Genomic DNA, 27,023 nt, shown 5'->3' on the forward strand with positions numbered 1-27,023 from the left:
AGAGTGGCAGAGACAACAACTACCAGCGCCACTGTGGAGGTCGTCAAGCTCACAGTTCTGGCAAAGAACTTGGCGATTTCCAAAGTTTTGGCAACTTGTAAAGGCTGCGGAACAAAAACGAAAGTCAGCGAGGATGCAGACTCGATGTCATCATGGAGTGAGTCGTCATCAGATTCAGACGAAGAGTGAAGCTGGACTGCTTTGAAACGAGCTGTGCGACATCTGTAAATAACTAATCTCTCATATGCTGCTGTGTTTTCCACTTTGCAAAGTGTGTTTGTAGCCTAAGAATGCTTTAGACAGAACTGTAAATATGCAATGAAGTTTCGCTTACGGAGGAAGTACGTCATTAGTGGATTGTGTTCGTTCTCAGTGACGTATACATACATCATTAACGATAAAAAGGTTTAATCATGTTTGTGAACAGAGAGTACTTTACCCACTGTGTTGATGTGCATGTTCAGAAATCTTCCAAGCAACCCAAAGTGCTCGGGCAGGCAGAGGAAGTACTGGCACAACTGCATGACAACATCCGAGAGCCATTCTCAACAAGTCGGGAGTTCTCTCGACAGCTTTGTGCTGCTAGCAACGTAGAGTATGATGACGATGAAGATAGCATCAACACCGCACAAATCCGTCGATATCGCAAGATCCTCAATGCGTATGGTCTGGTATGTACATACTCGGCAGATAGAGTAATTTCAATTTACTTGCAGTAGATGTATTTCACGTTATGATGTATGTCATCTACGTCATGTACATCTCTAAGGGATCATCGCAAAAGTGTTTTATCGTCCCTGAAATGAACATCGCTCATTTATTACTTTACCCCCTCCACTCTCCATGAAACGAACGCAACTTGCTATGCTGGACGACGAAAATCACATGCATGTAAATGTAGTCCTGTACATATGTATAGTATCAGTCGACTTGTGATTTTTTTCCCGATTCATTGAAAACTGGCACCCTACCTTTTTGGTGTCTCCCGCACATAGTTGTAGATATCCTGCATCGTGTGACCCGTGCAATTACTCCTTGCCACATTTGAGGGCAGAAAAGCCCAAGAACAGGGAAATAGAAATTCAGCCAGGTTTACAAAATTTAGACAGCTATGCCATGGCAAATATGTGGAGAAGTAAATCCCAAACCCAGAATGAGATTCTTGAGATTTAAAGTGGGTTTGTATCCTCAATTCGGCCCAGATCGAACTTTCAAAAGCCAGCGGGACAGTTTCCGATGAGTGGACTGTAGTGTCGGTCGACTTGCGATTTTTGCCCCCCTCTCCCACCCCTCCAACGAATGATGCTCGTTTCAGGGACAAAACAAAAAATTTGCTACGACCCCTAAAGTGGATTTGTTCTTATTCGTTGGTTTGAGGGAAAGATGCAACCGTTTTGATTTGTTCCTTCTTCTTTTACAGCCCATATCTAGAACATTCCGATGCCCATCCTGCAATTAGCTGTAGTTTAAGATCTATTATTTAGTGCTAGACCAGCTATACACCGATACTAGTAGGTGTAAGGATGCTGGAAACTTCAAGGTGAATTGAAAATTGTGGGACAGGTTTAGTGTGTTGCTGTGCACATTATGGCTAGCTGGGGCTTGACAGCAGGGTACATCACCTACAGATTGCTGGCTTTAGGCTGATAAAGAGATCATTGAGAACGGGTGCATTGTGCTTTACACCTTAGATGGATTGATCTTCAAAAGTGAGTTTTTATGAGGGTGTGCTGCATAGTCCTGCTTTGGCTGGCACCAGAGGGTTGTACTCGTGCTCATGAGAGGATACGTAAACTCAAGCCAGTGAATCTGTACCCGTTTCCCTTACATCCATTTCTTTAAAACTTAGGATGGTTCATTTAACAGGTATGCATTGTCTCTCAATGTGGGGTCAGGCAAAGTGTGCTGTCATGAGGATTGGTTGGTTGACTTACTTTGTTTTGTTTTATTTTGGAGGTATTTGGCCTTTTTTTAATATCCTTCTGTCTGCGCATGCGTGTGGGATGTGTGTGCATCCATGCTTGGGCATGTATCGCGTGTCGGCTTACAACTATGTGTGTTGCTGTGTGTATGGGTTTGCATATCGTGTTTTTGTTTCTAGATTGTTTCTTTCTCATCCCCTGAGCTGGACGACATCATTGTTAACCGACCCAACTGGTTGCTCTCCAAGGTCATTGGTCTCATCTTCGCACCACCTGGGCTTGATGATGAAGATATGCTCCACTTCAAGGATGGTGTTGCAATGTTCCAAGAAGTCCTGGACAAGCTCAACAGCTGCGAGGGAGCAAAAGGTCAGGGCCGTCTGCTGCTGCAGATGGTAATACAACTAGGTGTGTTGCTGCAGGAGAAAGAAAGGATCCTGGCACCCAGCCGTCTTCCGACCGCTGACAACTGCCTCGGCTCACTGGCCAAGAAAGATTCATCATCTCGGTCGGCGTGCGCAGGAGTCTCTTTCACGACTCAGCACTGCTTCTCCACTGCTCTTGTTATCCGGCTACAGACAGAGCTGTACGCCTATTTCCACGAGCTTCACGGCATTCCTGCTGAGCTCTGGAAGAATCTGGTGGTAGTGGCTCCAGTCCATTCTACAGCCCGTGGTTGCATCTCCGTCACGGACAGCCTGCGCCAAGCTGTCGCTGTTGTCCATGCGCCCGTTGAAGATTCGCTAGATGGCTATTGTCTGCTGGCTCTGTTGCGCAAGGTGTTTGGTGACCTTGCAGCACAGTATAGCCCGGGCACTAGCTACTCCACAAGGATCATCAGCTCTGCTTCGATTCGTCAGCACCTCCACGAGCCAAGCGACAAGTTTGATTTCGCTGTGTACAATGCAGAGCAAGTCCGATCATCCGTAGCAACAAAGGGTCATCTCTCCACTAGCCAACGTTACGTTGATCGTGCCCCGCTTCTTCTCGAATGGCCGGTCAACCATGCTTCACTGCTCTCTGCAAAGTCCTTTGAGTCCATCCGAGAAAGCCTTGGTGAGTCCGACCTGCCTGCACTAGCCACCTGCCTGGGCCTTACATCACCATCTTCATCACGTGAGCACAGTAATCATCTACACACTGCAGCAGCATTGGTCCACAGCTGGGCAGTTACCGACTACCATCACACCTCGACCAAGCTTCACCAGCTGCTACTGAAATCACCGAACGCCAAGCGCTTTGCAAAGATCTGCAAGGTGCTACGGCAGCATGAAGAACTGGTGAGTGTGATCGCCTGTTGCGTATGCCCCTCTCTCTCAGTCTCTCTCTCTCCCTCTCTCTTTCCCTCTCTCTCTCTCTCTCTCGCTCTCTCTCTCTTTCTCTCTCTCCCTCTCTCTCTCTCTCTCTCTCTCTCTCTCTCTCTCTTTCTTTCTTTCTTTCTCTTTCTATTTCTCTTTCTCTTTCTCTTTCTCTTTCTCTTTCTCTTTCTCTTTCTCTCTCTCTCTCTCTCTCTCTCTCTCTCTCTCTCTCTCTCTCTCTCTCTCTCTCTCTCTCTCTCTCTCTCTCTCTCTCTCTCTCTCTCTCTCTCTCTCTCTCTCTCTCTCTCTCTCTCTCTCTCTCTCTCTCTCTCTCTCTCTCTCTCTCTCTCTCTCTCTCTCTCTCTCTCTCTCTCTCTCTCTCTCTCTCTCTCTCTCTCTCTCTCTCTCTCTGCCTCTCTCTCTCTCAGTCTCTCTCTACTTCTCCCCCCTCTCTGCCTATGTCTCTCTGTTGATGTATGCAAGTTGTTCTATCATTTTACTCAACAAAACATCTGTCACCTACCATTACGCAATGCACAATGTATTCTCGGCCGTGTACCTCTCGTTGATTTGACTCTCAGCGGTGTGGATGATAGACACTAGCTGATGTTGATATCAGAGCCATGTTTGTTGCTTGTTTGTATATTTGTTACTCTCCGCACTGCAGCTGGCGACCGATTTCCCAGACATATTCCGGAAGCGTCAGGTGCAAGCCGTCCAGCCGGTCTCTGACGGAGCTATTTCCTCCACTGTTCAATCAGACTCCGCGGAGAGCGTTCCTTCTGGCAGCCAGTCACACTCTGATCAAGCCAGTCAGTCCACTGCTGCTCGGCAAGATGATGCTGGTAAAGTTGAATGTGCTCAATACACCATGTGTGCTCCCTGTATGCTAGTGTTAGTTTACTTGTGTGCAAATGTGGACTTCACAGTATCTTGCAACACAATTTGATCTATGGGCTTGCTCAGGTCTCAAAGAGAACTTCAGTTTGCATGGGATTCTATACGAAAAAATGAACTATTTTCTCTGTGGATAATGAACACATGACTGGTTAGGTATGTGTGTTATGCTAACCTTGATGATTTGATACCCATTCCTATAATCGAATACTTCTGCACAGAGACAGGGATAGTTTTAAAATCTGTTTTCTGTTCTTTCCTGTTGAATGTATCAGGCCATGCTGAGCATCACGCTGCTGATGGCAGCTGTGGAATTTTCCTATCCACTTCACCACTGTAAGTTCTACGCATGCATTACTCAACAATGAAGTATAGAACCGTTGAATCAGTCCTAGGTAAAGTTCAGTGAAATGTACTGCACCATTTCCAACATAATGAGTCAGGCCGGCCCAGTGAGTGAGTTCTCAGACCATGATTGTGCAATGACAGGTATATGTATCATGATCAAGTCCTGACTTGAAGAGAATTGCTTCAACTGTGCTGTACACCACAGTGAGTTGGGAACACGAGGTGTGGAAAACAGGGCAACATTGATGCAGAAAGTGGGTTTTCACCTTTGCCCATATACTGTAATTGGTGGATCTGAATTTTCCTCTCCATCCGTAAAAAAGCGGCATCTGACGCCTTTGAATGTGCTCTTTTCATGTAGTCTTTTCATGTGGTATTTTCATGTGGCGGTGTCGTCATCCCTAGAAACCAGAAAGGTCTTATTGAGCTGTGTAGTTCCCAGATCCTATTTAAAACACCCTTCCCTATTTGAAGTACATAAGCAGAAGAAAGTAAAGATCGCAGATACGCAACCAAACCCCCTATGCAATTGTGTTGAGAAACACAACCAGTTTAGGAAGTTTTGCTTGTACAAGGTCACCACCATGCCTGAGATACCAGGGTGGCAGATGCAGCACGTGACAGTGAGGATGACTTAGTAAGTATCACAAGCAATGCCTGACAAGTTGCAAACCTTGTTAGCTGCATCTATGTTACCCTCACTATGAATACAGTGTAGTGAGTACACAGTTAACAGTGGTTGTCAGAGCAGTTAACTGCATGTAAAGTGGTTCACGCTTGCATCACAGCATTTGTTAACAACGTACACGCTCACTGGTGTCAGCACTCTTGAACCTCAGAACCTTGGGATTCGCAGGCAAGCCCACAACCACTAGGCCAAAGTACTGGTCAGTAGGCAGTGGCAATAATTTCCCTACACTGCTTGCTTAATGACATGACCACTGTTGCAAACCACTAGTCCTCAATTGGGAAAGGCCTTCGCGCTTATGGCATTGTATTCGTCGCAATGTTGTCTTTCGACTCCGCCGTACCGCTGATGTTGCTGCATGGCATACGCTATATGCGTTGTGTGCGTTTTGCTGTATACGCTGTTATGTCCAGTTTTATATGCTTATGTTTTGCATGTACGCTGTTTTTGCATGCTATAAATAGCTGGTGTTATTAGTGTTCATTGTTAATTATCAGATGAAGTGAAATATACTGTGTAGAGGAAAAGAGTTGTCCTCGTGCCATGTGGTCGTACGATCCTGACAATTTAGAGAATCTAAGAGGGTTCACAACATTTGGCGACCACGCCAGGATAGGAGCGAGCATGGCAGAGGAACTATGGAACAATTTGGAAGCCAGCTTTATCGACAATGGAGAGCGGTTAGGATTAGAAGGCGAGTTGTTGAAGGTACATGTGGAGCAGAGGCTCCAACAGTACATGGAGCGTGAGGAGCGCAGTGCCAGACGGCGAGAGGAGGCGCTCCGCACCGAGTTTGCCAAAACACTAAAGGAGATTAACGAGCGCATCGCCAATGCGCATGAGGGTGAGGGTAAAGCCGCGATGGGAGGTACAGAGGAATCTCCACGTCACAGCGGTGGGCGTCAACCGCTGATGAAAATCCCCTCATATGATGGAACGCAGCCATTGGAGCGTTATCTTGACCTGTTCGAGGACATCTGTTCCAAGAACGAGTTCGAAGAAAGCGAATGGCTACTGCGACTGCGCATTGCGCTAGCGGGTAGCAAAGCGGAGAGGATATGTATTGGATGAAATAATTACGAGGAAGCAAAACGAGAGTTGCTTGCCTCGCTCGGAAAGACTCCGGATAAAGCGTGGAAGACATTGCTGACAGGCAAGCAGCGGTCAGATGAGTCGTTTCATCAATAGGTTGTCCGTGTTTGCCGAGAGGTAGAGGTGTGGGCCACACTCGCTATGACAGAAGATGGCGAGGTGGACACCAAGCATAGCGCCGATATAAAATGTCCCCGGCGCTGCAAGCAATGGCAAAGCAGGTAATCTTGGAGCAATGCGGACCTGAGATGAAGACGTACCTGGTCGAACGGCAGTGCTACGGGATGTCACTGCGCCAGGTACAGGAGCACGGCGCGTCTTACCAGGTCGCGCACGGACGACAGGGTTATACTGCCAGGAAGCCAGTAGAACGATCCGTGCCAAGGCCCACGGCGTCGGCACAGTGCATGGCGATATCGGTCGCAGATGCAGAGAAGCAGCTAAAGTCGCTGCCACTGGAAGGGAGAAAGGGTTTTCTGCAGCGAGAGAGACTCTGCTGGAACTGCCTTAAGTATGGCCATATGGCCAGAGAATGTCGGTCAGGCTCGAGATGCACGAAATGCCAGAGGAAACACCACCTGCTAAAACATGAGGTGTTGGATAGAGCAGGTTACAGCCGGGAGAAACCGACTGAGATAGTTACGGAGAAGAATGTTGGGTCGTGCTGTCTACACTCGCCAAGTGTGCGGCTGATGACCGGAGTGGCACGAGTTGAGGGAAGAACTCGAAACGCGAAGGTTCGCGTGTTCCTGGACTCGGGTGCTGAGGCGTCATTCGTGACTGCAGCGTTGGTGTCAGCAATCGATGCAGAACACGTTGGGGTTGAAAATGTAGAGGTGAAGCCGTTCGGCGCGGAACCAACCCAACAGCGCATGGATAAGTACGCCATCAAGATCCAGGGTAGCTCCGCTAGCATTCGGGTACGCGCGTTCGTGAAACCAACGCTTGAGCTGGACCTGAAGTGCGCAAGTCCGCAGACCATTGCGCAGTGGCACAGTTGGGGAGTAGAGCTGAGTGACAAGCCTCAACAAGGGACATCAGACGACATACATATGCTGATTGGTGCAGACTATATCAACGCGGTACTGCACAGCAAGAAGGAAGTTAATGGTGAGACGGTGTGGAACACAGAGATAGGTAATGTATTATCTGGTCCAGCGTCTGCACCAAATCGAAACAGTCAGCCGGTGACCGTGTCATGTGTCACAGCCCACATTGAACAACTATGGCAGTTGGATGAACCTCCAGAACAACATCAGCACCTGCCATCGTTCCCGCTATGTCGCCAGGGCAGCGGGTACCAAGTGGGTCTCTTGTGGCGAAATGAGCGTCGCCCAACGGATAACTTTGCTCAAGCTAGAGTCATCGCAACGCGGCTTCTTGAAAAGCTGAAGAGGAATGGGAAGCGTGCGCTCTATGATGATGTGCTGATCAGGGAGTACCGCGAGCTTGGAGCAATTGAGCTGGAGCCATGTGAGAGCGATGCCGGGTACTATGTACCGCATCATGGTGTATTCCGCGAGCACGCTGCAACCACGAAGTTAAGAGTGGTGTTCAATGCCTCGGCGACGGCGCCAGATGGCAAGTCGTTGAACGACATGATTGACCCTGGACCGTCGCTATTGCCGAGTCTCGCAGGTATGCTATTACGGTTCCGTGAATATAAGAGCGCGCTGCAAGCGGACATCCGCAAGGCTTTCTTCATGGTCGCGGTTAATCCCGAAGACCGTCCGTACCTGCGTTTCTTGTGGCCCGGTCGAAGCGACTGCGATGAACTGTTAACCTGGAGGCTAACGAAACTGCCATTTGGCGTAAACTGCTCGCCATACATGCTTACTGCGGTGATTCAGCATCACTTGAAGGAGCTACGGGCGTTGTCTGCACCCAAAGAGCGAGAGCGTATTGATCTCTTGCTCACGAGTTTCTACGTTGACGATTTGGTCTCTAGTGTCTCAAATGCCTCGGAAGCTAAGGAGATGCAAGAGTTCAGCGTGCGTGTGCTTACGGATGCTGGCATGGAGTTACGCAAGTGGCGAGGCAACGAAATCCCGTGCGATCCAGAGGCCGGAGATAAAGTCCTCGGTCTGAAATGGAAAACCAGTGATGACTTGCTCAGCATAGCAGCGCTAGGCGAGTCCGATAGGCCGTCTGTGTGGACCCTGCGATCCCTCCTCAAGTGTGTTGCATCAGTGTTTGATCCGCTAGGTCTAGCAGCACCGGCAGTTGTGTCGGGAAAGATACTGCTACAGCAAGCCTGGAAAGTCGGAGGCGACTGGGATGATATGTTGCCTGATGGCATCGCAGCCCCATGTGCGCAATGGTGGGGAGAGTTGGCCGAAGTGGTGAGCATTGACATACCACGTTGGATTTGCTGCAATCTTGACACGCCGATTGCGCTTCATGCCTTCGCCGATGCCAGTGAGAAAGCGTTTGGATGTTGTTTGTATGCAGTCGTCAATGGACAGTCGCACTTGGTATTTGCCAAGGCCAAAGTGTCACCTGTGTCTCCGCCCACGTTAGCCCGCCTTGAGTTACAAGCAGTATGTATAGCGGCTCGCTACGCTGAGTTTGTGGTGAAGGAGCTGCGTGTTACCGTCACGCAAGTCTATGGCTGGACTGACAGTCTTACTACCGTTCATTGGATCAGTAATCCATCGTACAAATGGAAACCATTTGTGGCTAACCGCGTCAGTCAAGTCCAAGAGATATCGAAAAAGGTCGGCATTGTGTGTAACCATTGCCCGGGCCTTCACAACCCAGCAGATTTACCGTCACGTGGGAGTAGTGCACAGCAGATCCGTAGTCCGTTCTGGAGGGGCGGACCAACCTGGATCACGGAGCCCAATGACTGGCCCACCGCATCCTCAACCGCAGCTACAGATGAGTCCAGTGTAGAAGTACGAGTGTCAGCCACCACCTGTAGTCGAGAATCTGATAAGGAATGGTGGCTCGGATTCAGTAAATGGTCGAGGGCACAGGGCATGGTGACTTGGATGTTGCAGTGGAAGCACACTGAGCAACGTGCTGAATTCTATTTTGCAGCAGACAACGTATTATACCGCATCTTTCAAGCCGCATGTTTCGCTGAGGATCTTGAGCTGATCAAGCAAGGTCAACCAGTGAAGCCTGGGTCGAAGGTGTATCAGCTTGCACCGTTTCTGGATGAGCATGGAGTGCTCAGAGCCGGGGGACGACTTCAGCACAGCGAGTTGGCGTATGGAGCCAAGCACCCAGTCCTGTTAGGCAAACATCATCTGACCGAGTTGCTGTTGGAGAAAATGCATGTTGAAAGGATGCACCAAGGTGTAGAAGGATTCTTGTCGTTCATCCATCAGAAATTCTGGATTATCGGTGGTCGACGGACACTACGCAACATTACTCAGCGATGTGTTACATGCCGCCGCTACAAGGCTAAGGCTGCCTCAGAAGTCTGCCCGCCGCTGCCGGAAGACCGAGTTGTTCACGAGAGGCCGTTCGCAAATACCGGCATCGACTATGCTGGTCCGTTGTACGTGCGCCATGGTGAGTCATCTCCGAAGGTATGGATAGCATTGTTTGTGTGTGCCACCACCAGAGCAGTTCACTTGGAGGTGGTCGATAGTTTAAGTACCGAGTCATTCTTGATGGCATTTCGGAAGTTTGTCGCGAGACGTAGTTTGCCGTCTCGGATCAGATCTGACAACGCTACAACGTTCAAGGCGGCATCTGACAAACTGAGTATGCCATGGATGTTCAATCCTCCAGCTGCACCATGGCATGGAGGCTTCTATGAGCGAATGGTTGGTACAGTGAAGAGTGCCTTGAAAAAGGTAATGGGAACAGCGTTTCTGAAGGTTCAGGAGCTTGAGACCATCTTGTATGAGGTTGAAGCAGTGGTGAATAGTCGTCCGCTAACTTATGTGTCTGATAGCCTGGATGAGCCACCAGTAACCCCTGCAATAATGATGGGTAACATTTGGATGTCGTCAGCGAAGCCAGCAGGTACCCCGGACGCTACGCATATGTCAGCGAGATTGCATTACCTCAGTCAGACACTGAAGCATGTCAAGAATCGTTGGGAGGTGGAGTACCTAAGTCAGCTGAACAAGCACCAACAGACCATGTCGCGCCCTTTAGCTGTGGGTGATGTTGACTTTGTTCTCGATGATACCAAGCGCAAACAGTTCTGGCGTTTGGGACGGATCATCGAGTTATTCCCTGGTCGAGATGGCAAGCGTCGTGTTGCCAAGGTTAAGTTGAGTACCAGTACCCTGTTGAGGCCGATCCAAAGGTAAGTGCCGTTAGAAGTATCGTCACAGGACGTGGCTCCTGGGCTTGCCGATACCACTCAACCTGCTATCGTCCCTCAGCAGCCAGCGTATGAACCGCCAGCACCGTTACCACCACCACGGCAGCAGGAGATGACGCGTTCTGTATACGCTGTTATGTCCAGTTTTATATGCTTATGTTTTGCATGTACGCTGTTTTTGCATGCTATAAATAGCTGGTGTTATTAGTGTTCATTGTTAATTATCAGATGAAGTGAAATATACTGTGTAAAGGAAAAGAGTTGTCCTCGTGCCGTGTGGTCGTACGATCCTGACAATTTAGAGAATCTTAGAGGGTTCACAACAACCACCTTTTCGTCCGACGACGTTTTTTGAAGGCCCTGCAAGGCTGCATGGCCTACACCAGGGAGTCGTAGGGGGTCGTACGACTTCCTGGCTTGCACCAGGGAGCCCTACGCGTAACACATGCCAGTGTACGTGCATATAGGGCTTCCGGTATGGCCTACGACCATGTACACTGTGTGATGCGTATCTCCGGACGCTTTTCGCTTGCACGCCTTCGCTGATTCGCTGCTTTTTGTGTTCCACTTTTTCCAAAGAATTCTCGTAGTTGTGTGTCTTTTTCTCTCTGATTTCTGGTTGTGTGGACACCATGGAGGCTCATCAGCCTCGGAACTTTGCGTTTCCAAAGCGAAGTTTCGGGCGAACATCGATCGTTGAGCGTCCGTTTCAACCAGCTTGGTTCGATAAATTCAATTGGTTGCACCACGACGAGTCGACGGATTCTGTGACCTGCCTTTTGTGTTCCTTTGCTGATCAGCAAGGGAAGCTGAAAGCGCCATCGAAGGACTCGGCCTTCATTTCTAAGGGCTTCAAGAATTGGAAAGATGCCACGGAGGGGTTCCGCCGTCACGAAAAGTCGCTGTGTCATATCGACGCTGTCCAGGTGATGCTTGTGCTACCGCAGACTGTCCAGGACGTTGGTGAGGCGCTAAGGCAAGCCCATGCCAAGGAGAAAGCCCTGAATCGGCGAATGTTTGTGAGAATCCTACAGAACATGACGTTTTTGGGTCGCCAAGGTCTTCCCTTGCGTGGCCACGGCAATGCAGAGTCGAACTTTATGCAACTGCTGCAACTACAGAAGCTACATACTCCCGAGTTGCGTGCCTGGCTGGAGCAACGAGTGGATAAGTACTGCTCCCCCAAAATCCAGAACGAAATCCTTCATCTAATGTCGCATAGCATACTCCGGAATGTGGCCAAGTCCATCCATACTGCTGAGGTGTTCAGCGTTATGGCCGATGAGTACGCAGACGTATCTAACAAGGAACAACTGGCGTTGTGCTTCCAGTGGGTTGACCAGGAGTTGGAAGCTCATGAAGATTTCGTTGGTTTGTTCCAGATTGACAACATATCTGCAGATACGATCGTTGCGGCTATCCGGGAGTGCATGCTGCGACTCAACCTCCAACTCAACCGTTGCCGAGGCCAATGCTACGACGGTGCCTCAAATATGGCTGGCCACAGATCTGGTGTGGCGAAGCAGTTGGGAGATGAAGAGCCAAGGGCTCTTTTTGTGCACAGCTACGGGCACTCTCTGAACCTGGCAATGTGCGACGCCATCAAGACGACTGTGCTGACCAGAGATTCCCTCGATGTCACCAGCGAGATCAGCAAGTTAATTAAGTACTCGCAAAAACGGAATGCCCGATTTGACGTCCTGAAGGGTGAGATCTCGCCCTACACACCAGGATTCCGTGTGCTGTGCCCGACCCGCTGGACAGTGCGAGGTAAGAGTCTGCAAAGCATCCTGGATAACTATCTGGTCTTGCAAGAACTGTGGGATGAAGTTCTGGCTGGGAGTGTGGACCCCGACGTGCGTGCTCGCGAGACTTTCAACTTCTTCTTTGGAATCAGTTTGGCCCGTCTTGTCCTGGCACATGGTGACAACCTCTCTGTTTCCCTCCAGAGTTCAACAATGTCTGCTGCCGAAGCCCAGAAAATAGCACGTTTGACGGTGAACACAATCACAAAGATGCGCAGAGAGAATTCATTCTCGATGTTCTGGGAGGCTGCTGTGGCAAAAAGTCACCAGTTTGATGTCTCTGAACCGCAGTTCCCTCGCAAACGCAAACGTCCACAGAGGTATGAAGGTGGAGATGAGCCAGCATACCACCCCAGCTCCCCGGAAGGCCACTTTTGGCAGCTGTATTTTGAAGTGCTTGACAGTGCCAAGTCCTCCATCCAGACCCGGTTTAATCAGAAGGGCTTCGCCATATACACGGAGATGGAGAACCTTCTCTTGAAGAGTGCCAAAGGGGTGGACGCTACAGACGAGTTCAAGGCAGTGACAGAGTTGTACGGCGAGGATCTCGACTCCAACCTCCTTCTTACCCAGTTTTCACTCCTTCAGACGCAGCTGACCTCTGATGACGATGTCACGTTTAGGTCTGTGCTGAAGTTCTTGCGGGGCTACTCCACATCTCAGAGGCAGCTTCTGTTTGAAGTTGTGAAGCTGGTGCGCTTGATTCTGGTAAGCCCAGCTACCAACGCCATCAGCGAGAGATCCTTCTCAGCAATGCGGAGAATCAAGACCTATCTCCGCTCCACAATGGGCCAGAGTCGGTTAAATTCAGTCATGCTCCTCCAGACGCACAAGGACAGGACAGATGCACTGTCTTTGGTGTAGTTGGGCAATGCCTTCATCGATGTCACCAGCAGTGATCACCGCCGCTCAATATTTGGCACATTCACGGATGCTGATCTTGCAGCTAAGTAACCCAGCTAGCAGTTTGCCTGGGATTGCTCTTCTTGTCTTTTTTCTGCGGCTTTGGCTTTCGTACACAGCAGCGGGACCATGCACAGTAATAATTATTCTACTTATTGTTTCAATGCATATTGTACGCCATCTGTCACATATTATTATTTCTTGCCTGCATTTCTTTTCCTCGCTAGTTTTGCTGAGAGTTTTGTACACCTATTCAATGGTGGATGAGATAACAGGTTTTGAATGCTGTCCATAGTTGTTTTCTTGGAAATAGTAAAACAATGCCAAAAGTGCCCAGAATGCAGGATTTTGCACCCTAATTTCAAAATATTTCCGGGGGAGATCCCAACCACCCCCCCCCCCCCCCCCCTGGCCGGACCACCGTGCTACGCGCCTGGGTAAAGTGTGTAAAGAGAACTGCGTGCAGAAGTGTAGGCAGTAGTGCAGGCAGAAGTGTAGGCAGTAGTGTAGGCAGTAGTGTAGGCAGGAGTGCAGGCAGTAGTGTAGGCAGTAGTGTAGGCAGTAGTGTAGGCAGTAGTGTAGGCAGTAGTGCAGGCAGTAGTGTAGGCAGTAGTGTAGGCAGTAGTGTAGGCAGTAGTGTAGGCAGTAGTGTAGGCAGTAGTGTAGGCAGTAGTGTAGGCAGTAGTGTAGGCAGTAGTGCAGGCAGTAAGTAGTGTAGGCAGTAGTGAGGAGTGGGAGGCAGGACTGAGCAGCGTGGGAGGGAGTGTGGGAAGGAGTGCTGGCAGGCGTGTGGGCAGGAGTGTGATCAAGAATGCAAGCAGAGAAGTGAGGGGAGGAGAATGAGCGTCTTCAGAAAGGCTGGCAGGAGTGTGATCAAGAATGCGAGCAGAGAAGTGAGCGGAGGAGTATGAGCATGTTCATAAAGGCTGGCAGGAGGGTGGTCAGGAGTGTGGGTAGGAGTGTGATCAGGAATGCGCGCAGAGACGTGTGGGCAGGGGAGTGTGGGCAGGGAGTGTGGGCAGAGAAGTGTGGGCAGAGAAAAGAGGGCAGGGAGTGTGGGCAGAGAAGGGTGGGCAGGAGAGTGTGGGCAGGAGTGTGATCAGGAATGCGCGCAGAGAAGTATGGGCAGGGGAGTGTGGGCATGGGAGTGTGGGCAGGGAAATGTGGGCATGGGAGTATGGGCAGGGGAGTGTGGGCAGAGTGTACACTGTTCTTCTGAAACGGTGGTCAACTGGGGAAGCTAGGCCCGCTCACGCTGTGGCCAGTAACTGTGTGGGTGCACTAACCAAGGATGGCATAATGTCAGCCAGTAAACACATATCCGTGAACCCGGAACCATGGTAGAGAAGTGTGGGCAGGGGAGTGTGGGCAGGGGAGTGTGGGCAGGGAGTGTGGGCAGGGGAGTGTGGGCAGGGGAGAGTGGGCAGGGAGTGTGGGCAGGGGAGTTTGAGCAGGGGAGTGTGGGTAGAGAAGATTGGGTAGAGAAGTGTGGGCAGGGGAGTGTGGGCAGGGAGTGTGGGCAGGGGAGTGTGGGCAGGGGAGTGTGGGTAGAGAAGGGTGGGTAGAGAAGTGTGGGCAGGGGAGTGTGGGCAGGGAGTGTGGGCAGGGGAGTGTGGACAGGGAGTGTGGGCAGGGAGTGAGGGCAGGGAGTGTGGGCAGGGATTGTGGGCAGAGAAGTGTGGGCAGAGGAGTGTGGGCAGGGGAGTATGGGCAGAGAAGTGTGGGTAGGGGAGTGTGGGCAGGGGAGTGTGGGCAGGGGAGTGTGGGCAGGGGAGTGTGGGCAGGGGAGTGTGGGCAGGGGAGTGTGGGCAGGGAGTGTGGGCAGGGGAGTATGAGCAGGGGAGTGTGGGTAGAGAAGATTGGGTAGAGAAGTGTGGGCAGGGGAGTGTGGGCAGGGAGTGTGGGCAGGGGAGTGTGGGATGGGGAGTGTGGGTAGAGAAGGGTGGGTAGAGAAGTGTGGGCAGGGGAGTGTGGGCAGGGAGTGTGGGCAGGGGAGTGTGGGCAGGGAGTGTGGGCAGGGAGTAAGGGCAGGGATTGTGGGCAGGGATTGTGGGCAGAGAAGTGTGGGCAGGGGAGTGTGGGCAGGGGAGTGTGGGCAGAGAAGTGTGGGCGGGGAGAGTGTGGGCAGGGGGGAGTGTGGGCAGGGGAGTGTGGGCAGAGAAGTCTGGGCAGGGAAGTGTGGGCAGAGAAGTGTGGGCAGGGGAGTGTGGGTAGAGAAGGGTGGGTAGAGAAGTGTGGGCAGGGGAGTGTGGGCAGGGAGTGTGGGCAGGGGAGTGTGGGCAGGGAGTGTGGGCAGGGAGTGAGGGCAGGGAGTGTGGGCAGGGATTGTAGGCAGAGAAGTGTGGGCAGGGGAGTGTGGGCAGGGGAGTGTGGGCAGAGAAGTGTGGGCGGGGAGAGTGTGGGCAGGGGGGAGTGTGGGCAGGGGAGTGTGGGCAGAGAAGTCTGGGCAGGGAAGTGTGGGCAGAGAAGTGTGGGAAGGGGAGTGTGGGTAGAGAAGGGTGGGTAGAGAAGTGTGGGCAGGGGAGTGTGGGCAGGGAGTGTCGGCAGGGAGTGTGGGCAGGGGAGTGTGGGCAGGGAGTGTGGGCAGGGAGTGAGGGCAGGGAGTGTGGGCAGGGATTGTGGGCAGAGAAGTGTGGGCAGGGGAGTGTGGGCAGGGGAGTGTGGGCAGAGAAGTGTGGGCGGGGAGAGTGTGGGCAGGGGGGAGTGTGGGCAGGGGAGTGTGGGCAGAGAAGTCTGGGCAGGGAAGTGTGGGCAGAGAAGTGTGGGCAGGGGAGTGTGGGCAGGGGAGTGTGGGCAGAGAAGTGTGGGCAGGGAGTGTGGGCAGGGGAGTGTGGGCAGGGGAGTGTGGACAGGGGTGTGTGGGCAGAGAAGTGTGGGCGGGGAGAGTGTTGGCAGGGGGAGTGTGGGCAGGGGAGTGTGGGCAGAGAAGTCTGGGCAGGGGAGTGTGGGCAGGGAAGTGTGGGCAGAGAAGTGTGGGCGGGGAAGAGTGTGGTCAGAGAAGTATGGGCTGGGAGTGTGGGCAGGGGGAGTGTGGGTGGGGGAGTGTGGACAGAGAAGTGTGGGCATGGAGTGTGGGCTGGAAGTGTGGGCAAGGGCAGCGTGGGCAAAGTGTGCAAACAGGAGTGTGGGCAGGAGTTTGGGCGTTGGCAAGAGTATGAGCAGGAATGCATGCAGGAGTACGGCTAGCAATGTGGGCAGCTACATGTGTGTGTGCAAGTATCGAATTTTGTCATCAAATGGTTTGTATGTTCCATGTTTGTTCATTTTGAATGTGTTTGTGGGTTTGTATGTGTGTGCGTGTGTGTGAGTGTGTGTGTGTGTGTGTGTGTGTGTGTGTGTGTGTGTGTGTGTGTGTGTGTGTGCGTGTGTGTGTGTATCTACAGCCATGCCATGTGGTCAACGGACGAACGCATTGCAAACCTGTACAAGGAGGATGAAGCGGAGCTCTCTGAACAAACAGGTGCGTTATTCCTTTTAAAATAAGACTGCTCTCTTTATCCTGTTCTCATCTATCTACACTCAACTGCCCTTCAATTTGTGTGCTGTTACCATTGTTGTCTTAGTCTGTCTGTATGCTATATACATACCCGAAAACACACAAAAATACATACCTTCTTGTCTACCTTCTTGCTCTATATACACTGGCTTATACTTCATTACATATTCACCCTCATGCAATTGGCCATCTACAGGCGTAGTGGATATTGGTAGATATTCACCGCTTATATTCACCACTTTTCGATACTTACTGTAAAGAGAACAGTACTTGGTGCTGCGCTTGATTTCTCTTCAGTCAGCGCACCGGAGATGGCGAGTGCCGTGGGACATTTCTACGCTAACTTCTGCAAACAGGACCTTTCTGAGTACAAATTAAATCGGCATGTGACCAGGTGGTGACAAGTCATCAGCCAGCGAGCAAACAAGGTTTTGTTCGATCGGCATGTGCATGGATAGCGGATCGAGCGGCAAGCAAGGAATTTCGTTTGTACTCAGAAATGTTTTGCTTATGGACGTTGGCGTAGAACTTTTCTAAGGCACGCAACAGCTCCGGAGCGCTGCCTGGAAAGAAAATATGGGCGGGCAGAATCGCTTACACTAGTGAGGTTTTGCATTCCGAACTTCGGTACAGCGTTCTTCGGTCATTTGTCGAACATCAAAATGTCGAATTTTCGCACCAACGTTTGTTTTGCAAGTCGAAAATGATGTGTTTTCATTTCGTGAGCCCCAGCATCAGCAACGTCCTGTCCCGTGCTCCTTTTCTTGCTGATTCCAACGAACTTTGATCGCCCAAAGAGTCAAGGGCCAAACCTTCCTCCTCAGTCGCCTCAGAAAAACCAACTCCTTGGCCAAGTCAAATTTTATGCGTGTCGCCATAGTCTTTTCAGCCACACAGATGATGGTGAGAACACTCCAGGCGAAAGAGAGTAGACAGGCAGTGGAGAGGAGCAATCAGAGGTTGCTGACGATGCTATGTCGCCAAAGACGCCTGCCAAGCGATGCCGAGATAAGAAACCTCTTTGAATAAATCACGCACTAGCGCTCTTCTACAAGAAAATGCATCCGAAAAAATATTTTCGGCAAAGTGAGCTTTTTCCGAACAAACACGCCGAATCTTCGTGTGCATTTTCGACCTCGCTCCCGCGTGCCGAATCTTTTTGCTGAATTTCGGAATGCAAAACCTCGCTATTGCTGTCTATTAACCGACTCCCGAAAATGATCCTCACAGATTGGTCAAATTTTCTCATCGAAACGGGGACGATGATTGGCTCACGTAAAGCACGAGCGTGCTCTCTAAGGTGATTGGCTCGAGTGTGTTCTCCAAGGTCTACGCGTCCCGTGCCATATGCACCAGTACGTGTCCACGATCTGTCCTTACAAACTTGAACAAGATTCTGTCAAGAACACTTCGCTCTCCGATTCATGCAAGAGCATGTCAGCCGGTAGTGAAGTAACAACGACTTACGTTAGTTCTGCGTACATGTTCATGTATGACCAACGTGACTCGTTTGTTCAGCTGTACGGATAACTGTTTTCTGATGATCGCTTAGTGCGTGAAACGCAGAGTTAAAATACTATCTTTGTCCTCTTATTGTTTGAACCCGCTCTGCCTCTCGGTATTGAGCACTCTCTTGGACAGCCTGGAACCTCTCTGTTTGACAGACAGATATATTCATAAATAGGAACAGCACACTAATTAAAGGACAGTTGACCGCAGATAGATGTGAACCGGATAACGGGAGAAGTCTAGAAATACTGACTGAGAACAGAATGTTTTAAATGGAAAGAAGACGGTATGCACGAGGATTACAAGGACGGGTCACAATGCAGAATAGCACTTCTAATTGAAGTACGTGGGATGGTCAGATTAATTCCTGGACCGCGCCAGCTGGTGAAAATCCTCGCGCGGAAGCACGTAGTAGTGAAGTGAAAAACCAGGTGCATGTCCTCAATGGTGATTGTATGGCATCATAGAAGCAGGCAAATCACATCATAGCAAGATTTAATTTGAAAAAGCAAGATTGATGTGCACAGAAAAGGTTGGGAGGGCAAGGACCCTGAGGAGACTCAAACCTGATCGAGGAAGCCAGGAAAAGAAACAACGATAAAGAACACATTAGATGCCATACTTGCAACCCAAAAATATTGCCCGAGAAAATTGTTATTACCTACCTCGCTGCGCTTGCCTGTCCAGAAATGTAATGTCCTTCTTTGGAAAGTGCTTGACTTATGCTGAGTGCATGAGTCAATGGTGTGTTACTTATCACCAGTGTGTGGATTAAACGTGTGTGACTAATCATGAGTAGAAAGATTACCAATCTCATTGCACACCTATCCCATATGTGTATGCCTGGTGATGTAAAACAAACTGTATCATCTTGTCTTGAATGTGCTGGAGAAAAGAAAAGCATTGCAAGCACCGTGAATACAAATTCCGAGCCAGGTACCTACATGTAGGTGTAGGAGTATTGCAGAAATCTCGTTATTGTCAGATGTGAAAACTGTGGCTACATTCATAGCAAAGTCAATCACAGTGTTGTGGCAGCATGCATTATGAGGCGAATGCACAACTTAAAAACTTGATGTCGATAAGGACGCGTTCAACCGATAAAAAAGGCAAGAATAGTATCAGTAAGGCGGACATTACGAAACAAAAAGAAGAGAATAATAATTAAAATGAATCTAAATGCAAAATTTCCTGATCATTTTTCATGACACACTCATCATGGAAAGCTATTATCTCCTCATCGCTTATTTAAAGTAGAATGTGCTCAATACACCATGTGCGCTCTCTGTATGCTACTGCTAGTTTACTTACTTGTGTGCAAATGTCTACTTCACACTATCTTGCAACACAACTTGATCTATGGGCTTACTCAGGTCTCAAAGAGAACTTCAGTTTGCATGGGATTCTATACGAAAAAAAGAATTATTTTCCCTGTGGATAATAAACACATGACTGGTTAGGTATGTGTGTTATGCTGATCTTTAGCATTTAATACACATTCCTATAATCGAATATTTCTGCACAGAGACATGGATATTTTTTTAATTCACTTCCTCTACTGTTCAATCAGACTCGGCAGAGAGCGTTCCTTCGAACAGCCAGTCACACTCTGATCAAGCCAGTCAGTCCACTGCCGCTCGGCAAGATGATGCTGGTAAAGTTGAATGTGCTCAATACACCATGTGTGCTCCCTGTATGCTAGTGTTAGTTTACTTGTGTGCAAATGTCTACTTCACACTATCTTGCAACACAACTTGAGCCTCTAGATCGGAAAAGAGGTTTTTTCTATTTTTGCTGTTTGGTATTGTATTGGTTTAGTTGAATTGGGTATCTCAACACTACAATAAGTACAACTTGCGAACATACACGCTTATGTAGTTTCATGCAGTACTGAGAAAATGCATTTTAAAGTTGTGTGTTTTCCGCATAAAGTGATGTATAACTCACTTTTTGCCAGCTAACTGGCCTCTCCGCCTACACCGCAGACACACCCACACACAACAGAAACATACAGATCACAGTAGTAGTGTGGTCTTTGTTCACTCACGGTGGAAGATGGAAGAGCTTAGCGTAGTGTATAGATGAGCATGAAGAAGGGCATGCCACCTCACGCATATACATTGTACACATATGTACCAGACCAACATGATGCAAAAAGTGAACTAATGTGGCGAATGGGGCCGCCGGATAATTAACCAGCTCGAAGCTGGCGGAAAAAACCTCAGGACCCCGGCGGAAGCACAACCCTGAGGAAAAACCGATTAGAATAACCCCATAAGATAAATGAACAAAACGTAGCCTGCAGGATCTATCCCGAAGTGAGAATAAAGGGGGGGGGGGAGGGGGGGAAACTACAACGAAAAGAGAAAGACCACGATGAAGAGAAAAGTTTGAGAACACTGACAAAAAAACGGCTGACGCAATCCTGCTGCCGTAACTATGGTGAAAATGCTGGTAAAAATACATTTTTCGTTTCATTGGCTACGCTCAGCCAACGAAAAATAACACTTTTTGCCAGCTAGCTGGCCTCTGCGTACACCGCAGACACACCCACACACAACAGAAAGATACAGATCACAGTAGTAGTGTGGTGTTTGTTCACTCACGACGGAAAGGATAGCCGACCCCACAGTCACTGGTGCAGTGTAGCGCGAGACACCGACAGCATGTCCTTGACGGAATCCACAACATACACGTTCTTACATGTGGATGACTTCCAACCCCCTTGCCGCTGAAGAAGGCGCTCTGGCACACCAGCATTGGCCGCTGCCGTCGCTCCCCCTAGCGGAGACTGTGCCTGCTATACCCTGTGTGGTCTTCACCTACGCGGGCGAGAGCTGTGTGGATCAATTTGCGTGCCCGGGCGTATGTCATCTTTCCCCGCAGACATGACTGGTGGGTTGCTGCGGAGACCTTGCCAAAGAGAGGTTGAGTGGGTGCATGGCGTGCTCTCTCCAAGAGACCCTCTATGACCGACACAGGACATGGTGTAGTAGCCTGCTGCTCCAGTCGGCTCACCATGACCACATCGCCCTGGCGCAACTGGTCGTTCTTGCGTCGTCGCAGGTGTAGGGACATATGCGTGCCGCCAATGGAGATATCCTGAGGCGTGAGGCGCTGTAAATCGTCCCAGCGAAGCAGAGCAGTGTTTCGTCGGCCGAACTGTGCAGGCGACCGTGACATATACTGCTGGCTGGGGGTGCGAAAATTCCGCTGCTGATGCTCCCGCGTGCTATCAGGACGTGCTGCTATCCGCCGTGCTGTTGCAGCCGCCTCAGCAATCCTCTTGTCATCTGCCATCCCGTCACGCCGCACCCCGTTTTCATAAACTTCGACTGTTTTCCAATCGTAAGCGTCCGCAATCTGGAGATGCTTCTGGAGGAGGGTCAGGGTCACCTTACTTTTTGCTAGGTATGCAGGCGCGTCATGACCTGATGGCAGTTGAGTGAGCGCTCCCTTTACGCCATCGAGCACAGTTGGGTTTACGTCGAATTGTTTTTGCAGGCCAGCTTGCTTCAACGTGACCTGGTTCGACTTGGAGGCTGCCAGCTCAGCCCGCGCAGCCCTCGTCTCTCTCTTGACATCCTGGATCTCCTCTGACAGCTGTCCGAAGGCCTGCGCGAACCAAGCTGGCGGGGAGCCGGCAAACTCCGGGGAATCCACCATGACAGGATCTGGAGCAGGTACTTGCTCCTCGACGTTGCCAGCATGGATACGCTTTCGGGCCGTGCCGACAGCTCCAGGTGAGGCGGACCGGGTCCACTATTTTCTGGGTGGAACTGGGATTTGAACCAGGGGTGCAAGCGAAACGCTTGCCAGCGAGTTTTTACTTCTCGTTTGTGGCATGGATAAACTCTTCCACGGACGAAGGAAAAATGCAAACTACAACGAAAAGAGAAAGACCACGATGAAGAGAAAGGTTTGAGAACACTGACAAAAAACAGCTGACGCAATCCTGGTGCAGTAACTATGGTGAAAATGCTGGCAAAAAAATACATTTTTTGTTTCATTCGCTACGCTCAGCCAACGAAAAATAACTCACGTTTTGAAACACCTATAACTCTGTGAAACATGACAATTTTAGACCTAGGTGTTTTTACAAAGTGATCTGCTGGGATACAGCAAAGCCAGGGTATAGATCACTCAAAATGCTCAAAAATGACATAAGCCACCTTTTTGAATTTAGAGGCTCATTTGATCTATGAGCTTGCTCAGGTCTCAAAGAGAACTTCAGTTTGCAGGAGATTCTGTACGAAAGAAAGAGTAATTGTCTCTGTGGTTAGTGAATACATGACAAGTAGAAGAGTCATTGTCTCTGTGGATAGTGAATACATGACAAGTAGAAGAGTCATTGTCTCTGTGGATAGTGAATACATGACAAGTAGAAGAGTCATTGTCTCTGTGGATAGTGAATACATGACAAGTAGAAGAGTCATTGTCTCTGTGGATAGTGAATACATGACAAGTAGAAGAGTCATTGTCTCTGTGGATAGTGAATACATGACAAGTAGAAGAGTCATTGTCTCTGTGGATAGTGAATACATGACAAGTAGAAGTGTAATTGTCTCTGTGGATAGTGAATACATAACAAGTAGAAGAGTCATTATCTCTGTGGATAGTGAATACATGACAAGTAGAAGAGTCATTGTCTCTGTGGATAGTGAATACATGACAAGTAGAAGAGTAATTGTCTCTGTGGATAGTGAATACATGACAAGTAGAAGAGTAATTGTCTCTGTGGATAGTGAATACATGACAAGTAGAAGAGTAATTGTCTCTGTGGATAGTGAATACATGACAAGTAGAAGAGTCATTGTCTCTGTGGATAGTGAATACATGACAAGTAGAAGAGTAATTGTCTCTGTGGATAGTGAATACATGACAAGTAGAAGAGTGATTGTCTCTGCGGATAGTGAATACATGACAAGTAGAAGAGTCATTGTCTCTGTGGATAGTGAATACATGACCAGTAGAAGAGTCATTGTCTCTGTGGATAGTGAATACATGACAAGTAGAAGAGTAATTGTCTCTGTGGATAGTGAATACATGACAAGTAGAAGAGTCATTGTCTCTGTGGATAGTTAATACATGACAAGTAGAAGAGTCATTGTCTCTGTGGATAGTGAATACATGACAAGTAGAAGAGTAATTGTCTCTGTGGATAGTGAATACATGACAAGTAGAAGAGTCATTGTCTCTGTGGATAGTGAATACATGACAAGTAGAAGAGTCATTGTCTCTGTGGATAGTGAATACATGACAAGTAGAAGAGTAATTGTCTCTGTGGATAGTGAATACATGACAAGTAGAAGAGTAATTGTCTCTGTGGATAGTGAATACATGACAAGTAGAAGAGTAATTATACTTCAGAATGCTCTGTCTCCATATCAATGTGTTTGGCCTAGTTTCCTAACTCTTGATAGCTTTTTTGTAGTGAAAATTCATGAATTTTGTGATTTTATTTGAATCCTTGGTTTTAACGCATGCGTGGAACACCAGGTTTCGTTGATAAAAGCCCTTGTTCCCTCTATGTTCTTCGGCCTTTTTTCTAGCTCGCTCGAAGTAAGTTTCTTGGCAAGCTGTTCGATCTCGTTATCGACTGTTGTCTTGTACAGTACTTCCTCTTGGTTGTATTTCTAACTTGGTGTGTCTCTGTGCTTACTGTAGACCGCCTTTCAATCGTCAAACTGTCAAGTCCACTCTCAAGGATGGACTCGTCTGCAAGCTCCTTTACCTCTCCCGATGCTGCTGGTCAATCATCGAGGATCATGGCGGACATGATGAGCCAGTTTGGAAAGGTCTCGCAGGTGATGGAGCAAATCGGCTCAGACGTTTCAAGTATTGCGGAACGAGTGTCTGCTCTGGAAGCGGCTCAATCCCGCCCTGACCCGGCACGAAGTGCCTCTATTTCGTTTTCCGCTCTGGCGCCAAGAGCTTCTTCAACACCGGGTAAAACCCGTGAGATCCCCAACCCCTCGGACTGTGAGTCAGAAGAGGAAATGGACGAGTCAAGCTTGCTTGACAAATCGTCTCAGGATTTCAAAGTGTCCTCGGATACTTTGGAATTCTTTCGGGAGAAATTTACAACAACTACCTCGAACGAAGTTCGGCGCCAATGGCGTAGTCGTTTTGGGCGCCCCAAAGTAGATGTGGCCTCTGCGCCCATCATGGACAAGATGGTGAAGTCCCGATTACACCCTGCGACCAAGTCGCGAGACAAGGCCCTGTCGAAACAACAGGCCTTGCTTTTGGACGCCGTAGGTCCTTTGACCTACGTACTAGAGGAAGCTGGGAAAGAGACTCTCACCGTACAAGCCACGGTCGAAGCATGCCAACAGGCGTTGGCTTTTATTGGCAATGCAAATATGCATTTGAATAGAGAAAGGCGGCGAAATGCCATTCTTTGTATGAATCGCGACCTTGCCGAAATGGCAGAAGATGACGATACGTTCAAAACGTCTGCACCCCAGCTGTTTGGAGATGGCTTCTCCAGAAAAGCGAAGGAACGGAGCGAAGAGCTCAAATGTTTGTCGCAGGCGGCGCCCTCGCGAGGTGGCAAGGCTTCCACCGGATCGTTTGTTCGAGGAGGCCGAGCCAACCATGCCCCACGGGGAGGCCATTCAAATCAGGGCAGTTTCAATCAGAACGGCAACCGGGTCCGACCTTACAGCGGAAACCAGTACAATCCCCAGTTCAACAGGAAGCCCAACGACAGAAGTCGTCAGGAGTCAGCAAAGTGAGCCATCCGCCTTTACCCCTTCCTCTAAAGGAAATAAAGAGTTTTCAAAACTACTCAATGTCTTCTGTTGTGAGTGCTCTCCAGCAGATGGGTGAAAAAGACATGACAGAAAGTGTCGTATTTCACCAGTTCCCGATTGCGGGAAGTGTAGCAATGCTTGCACAAGACTGGAATGCAATCAGCTCAGACCAGTGGGTCTTGAAATGTATTCGGGGTTACACAATTCAGTGGCTTCAGAAGCCCTTTCAATCTCACTCTCCAAGAGAGATAGTGTTTCGGGAGGAGGAGAAATCAAAATCTCCCTCGAAATAACTTTGATGGCGAACAAACAGGCCATTTCAGAAGTTTCAATACCCGAGCTTGGAAATGGGTGTCAGAGACCTGACACAAAGTGTCTCGACCCAATGCATGGTTGCGGGGTGTTCAGGGTTACAAAATTCACTTTGTTCAAGAACCCTTTCAAACCGTTTCCCCAAGGGAGATTGTATTTCAAGAGGAGGAAACGAAAAAGATCTCCTCAGAAGTTGTCGCAATACAAAGCAAACATGCGATTTCCGAAGTAATGCCTGCAGATCAAACGAACAATCAGTTTGTGTGTCTCAACTCTTCGCTGTCCCGAAGAAAGACAGAGCGATAAGACCGATTATCAATCTGAAAGCTCCGAACCATTTGTGGAAGTGTCCCATTTCAAAACGGAGGGTATACACATGTTGAAAGATCTGCTGAGACCAGGCGATTTCATGACGAAAGTCGACCTGAAAGATGCGCACTTCATGATTCCCATTGCCAGGGAATATTGCCGCAGACCAGCGAAAGTTGCTGCGTTTTGCATGGCAGGGAAAGATGTATCAGTTGAACTGTCTGCCGTTCGGACTATCGTCAGCCCCGCGGGTTTTTACCAAGACCTCAAGGGCGGTGATAATCACACTCAGGACTGAGGGTGATTATTCATATCGACGATATCCTGAGCATGGCGGAGAACGAGACAAACGACCACACGGCCGGTCTGATTTTCCTCCTGGAGAATCTAGGGTTCATTGTGAATTACCAGAAACCACAACCGAACTCCACCAAGGAGATAGATTTTCTCGGCTTAATACCGGTGAACTCCGAGAATCTGACGATCAGATTGCCGGGAGATAAATTTACCGTGGAGAAAACACGATCAGATGTAAAAAATTGCGAGAGGAAAAAAACACACTCAGCAATTTCTGTAACTCACCTGTTGGGCAAACTGAGCCATGCTGCACATGCGATTCCACCAGGTCCTTTGTTCTATCGAAACCTTCAGGGCTGTTTGCAGAAAGCCCTAGGGGAGGGATCTTAGAATTACGATCATCCTTGTCTCTTGAGCAGCGAAGCTCTGGAGGAATTGGACTGGTGGATCGATCACCTGACAGACTGGAACGGTCGTCGTCTTCTCACGCCGAAACCAGACCTGGTGATAGAGACGGATGCCTCGACAGTGGGCTGGGGATCATCTTGCCAGAACTCCCAAACAGGCGGTCCGTGGAGTTGTCAGGAACGAGAGATGCATATAAACTGCTTGGAGCCGTTAGCAGCCTTCCTGGCTGTAAAAGCATTTCTGAAGTCAAGTCGAAATCTTCTGGTTCACCTGAAGATGGACCGTGAACACCACAGCCTTGACGTATATCAACAAGTTCGGAGGCACTGTGTCTCCCGACCTCAATCGCCTCACCAAAGAGGTGTGGACATGGTGCATGGCAAGACAGATAACTCTCCAGGCCAAGCAGGATCACTGAACACAGTTACAGACGACGAGTCTCGAGTGATGAAAGATCGATCGGACTGGATGTTGCATGCAGATGTATTCCAGGAGATCTTTGCTCGAATGGGTCCCATGAATGTAGACCTGTTTGCCTCTCGGCTGACACATCTCCTGCCGATGTATGTGAGCCGGCGTCCCGATCCAAATGCGATAGACATGGATGCCTTCTCGTTGGACTGGACAAAGTGTCAGGGTTATGCCAACCCACCTTGGAACCTGATAAGCAGAGTAGTAGCACAGGTCTGCCCT

The 27,023-nt window shown here is 49.4% G+C and overlaps 1 protein-coding gene across 1 annotated transcript in view; it reads left to right on the forward strand.

Moving 5' to 3' along the window:
- Nucleotides 1-27,023, forward strand: part of LOC135827077 (uncharacterized) — a gene marked incomplete at its 5' end in the record, with an annotated part of 210,613 nt that overhangs the window by 172,539 nt on the left and 11,051 nt on the right. Inside the window, 6 exons of the mRNA XM_065339601.1 lie at nucleotides 465-671; nucleotides 2,102-3,202; nucleotides 3,888-4,065; nucleotides 4,393-4,453; nucleotides 16,625-16,701; nucleotides 19,817-19,900. Coding sequence (XP_065195673.1) covers nucleotides 465-671; nucleotides 2,102-3,202; nucleotides 3,888-4,065; nucleotides 4,393-4,453; nucleotides 16,625-16,701; nucleotides 19,817-19,900 — 1,708 coding nt within the window. The remainder of the gene's footprint in view (nucleotides 1-464; nucleotides 672-2,101; nucleotides 3,203-3,887; nucleotides 4,066-4,392; nucleotides 4,454-16,624; nucleotides 16,702-19,816; nucleotides 19,901-27,023) is intronic.

The sequence above is a fragment of the Sycon ciliatum genome, chromosome 11 (genome assembly GCF_964019385.1).
Source record: "Sycon ciliatum chromosome 11, ocSycCili1.1, whole genome shotgun sequence".
Classification (NCBI taxonomy): domain Eukaryota; kingdom Metazoa; phylum Porifera; class Calcarea; order Leucosolenida; family Sycettidae; genus Sycon; species Sycon ciliatum.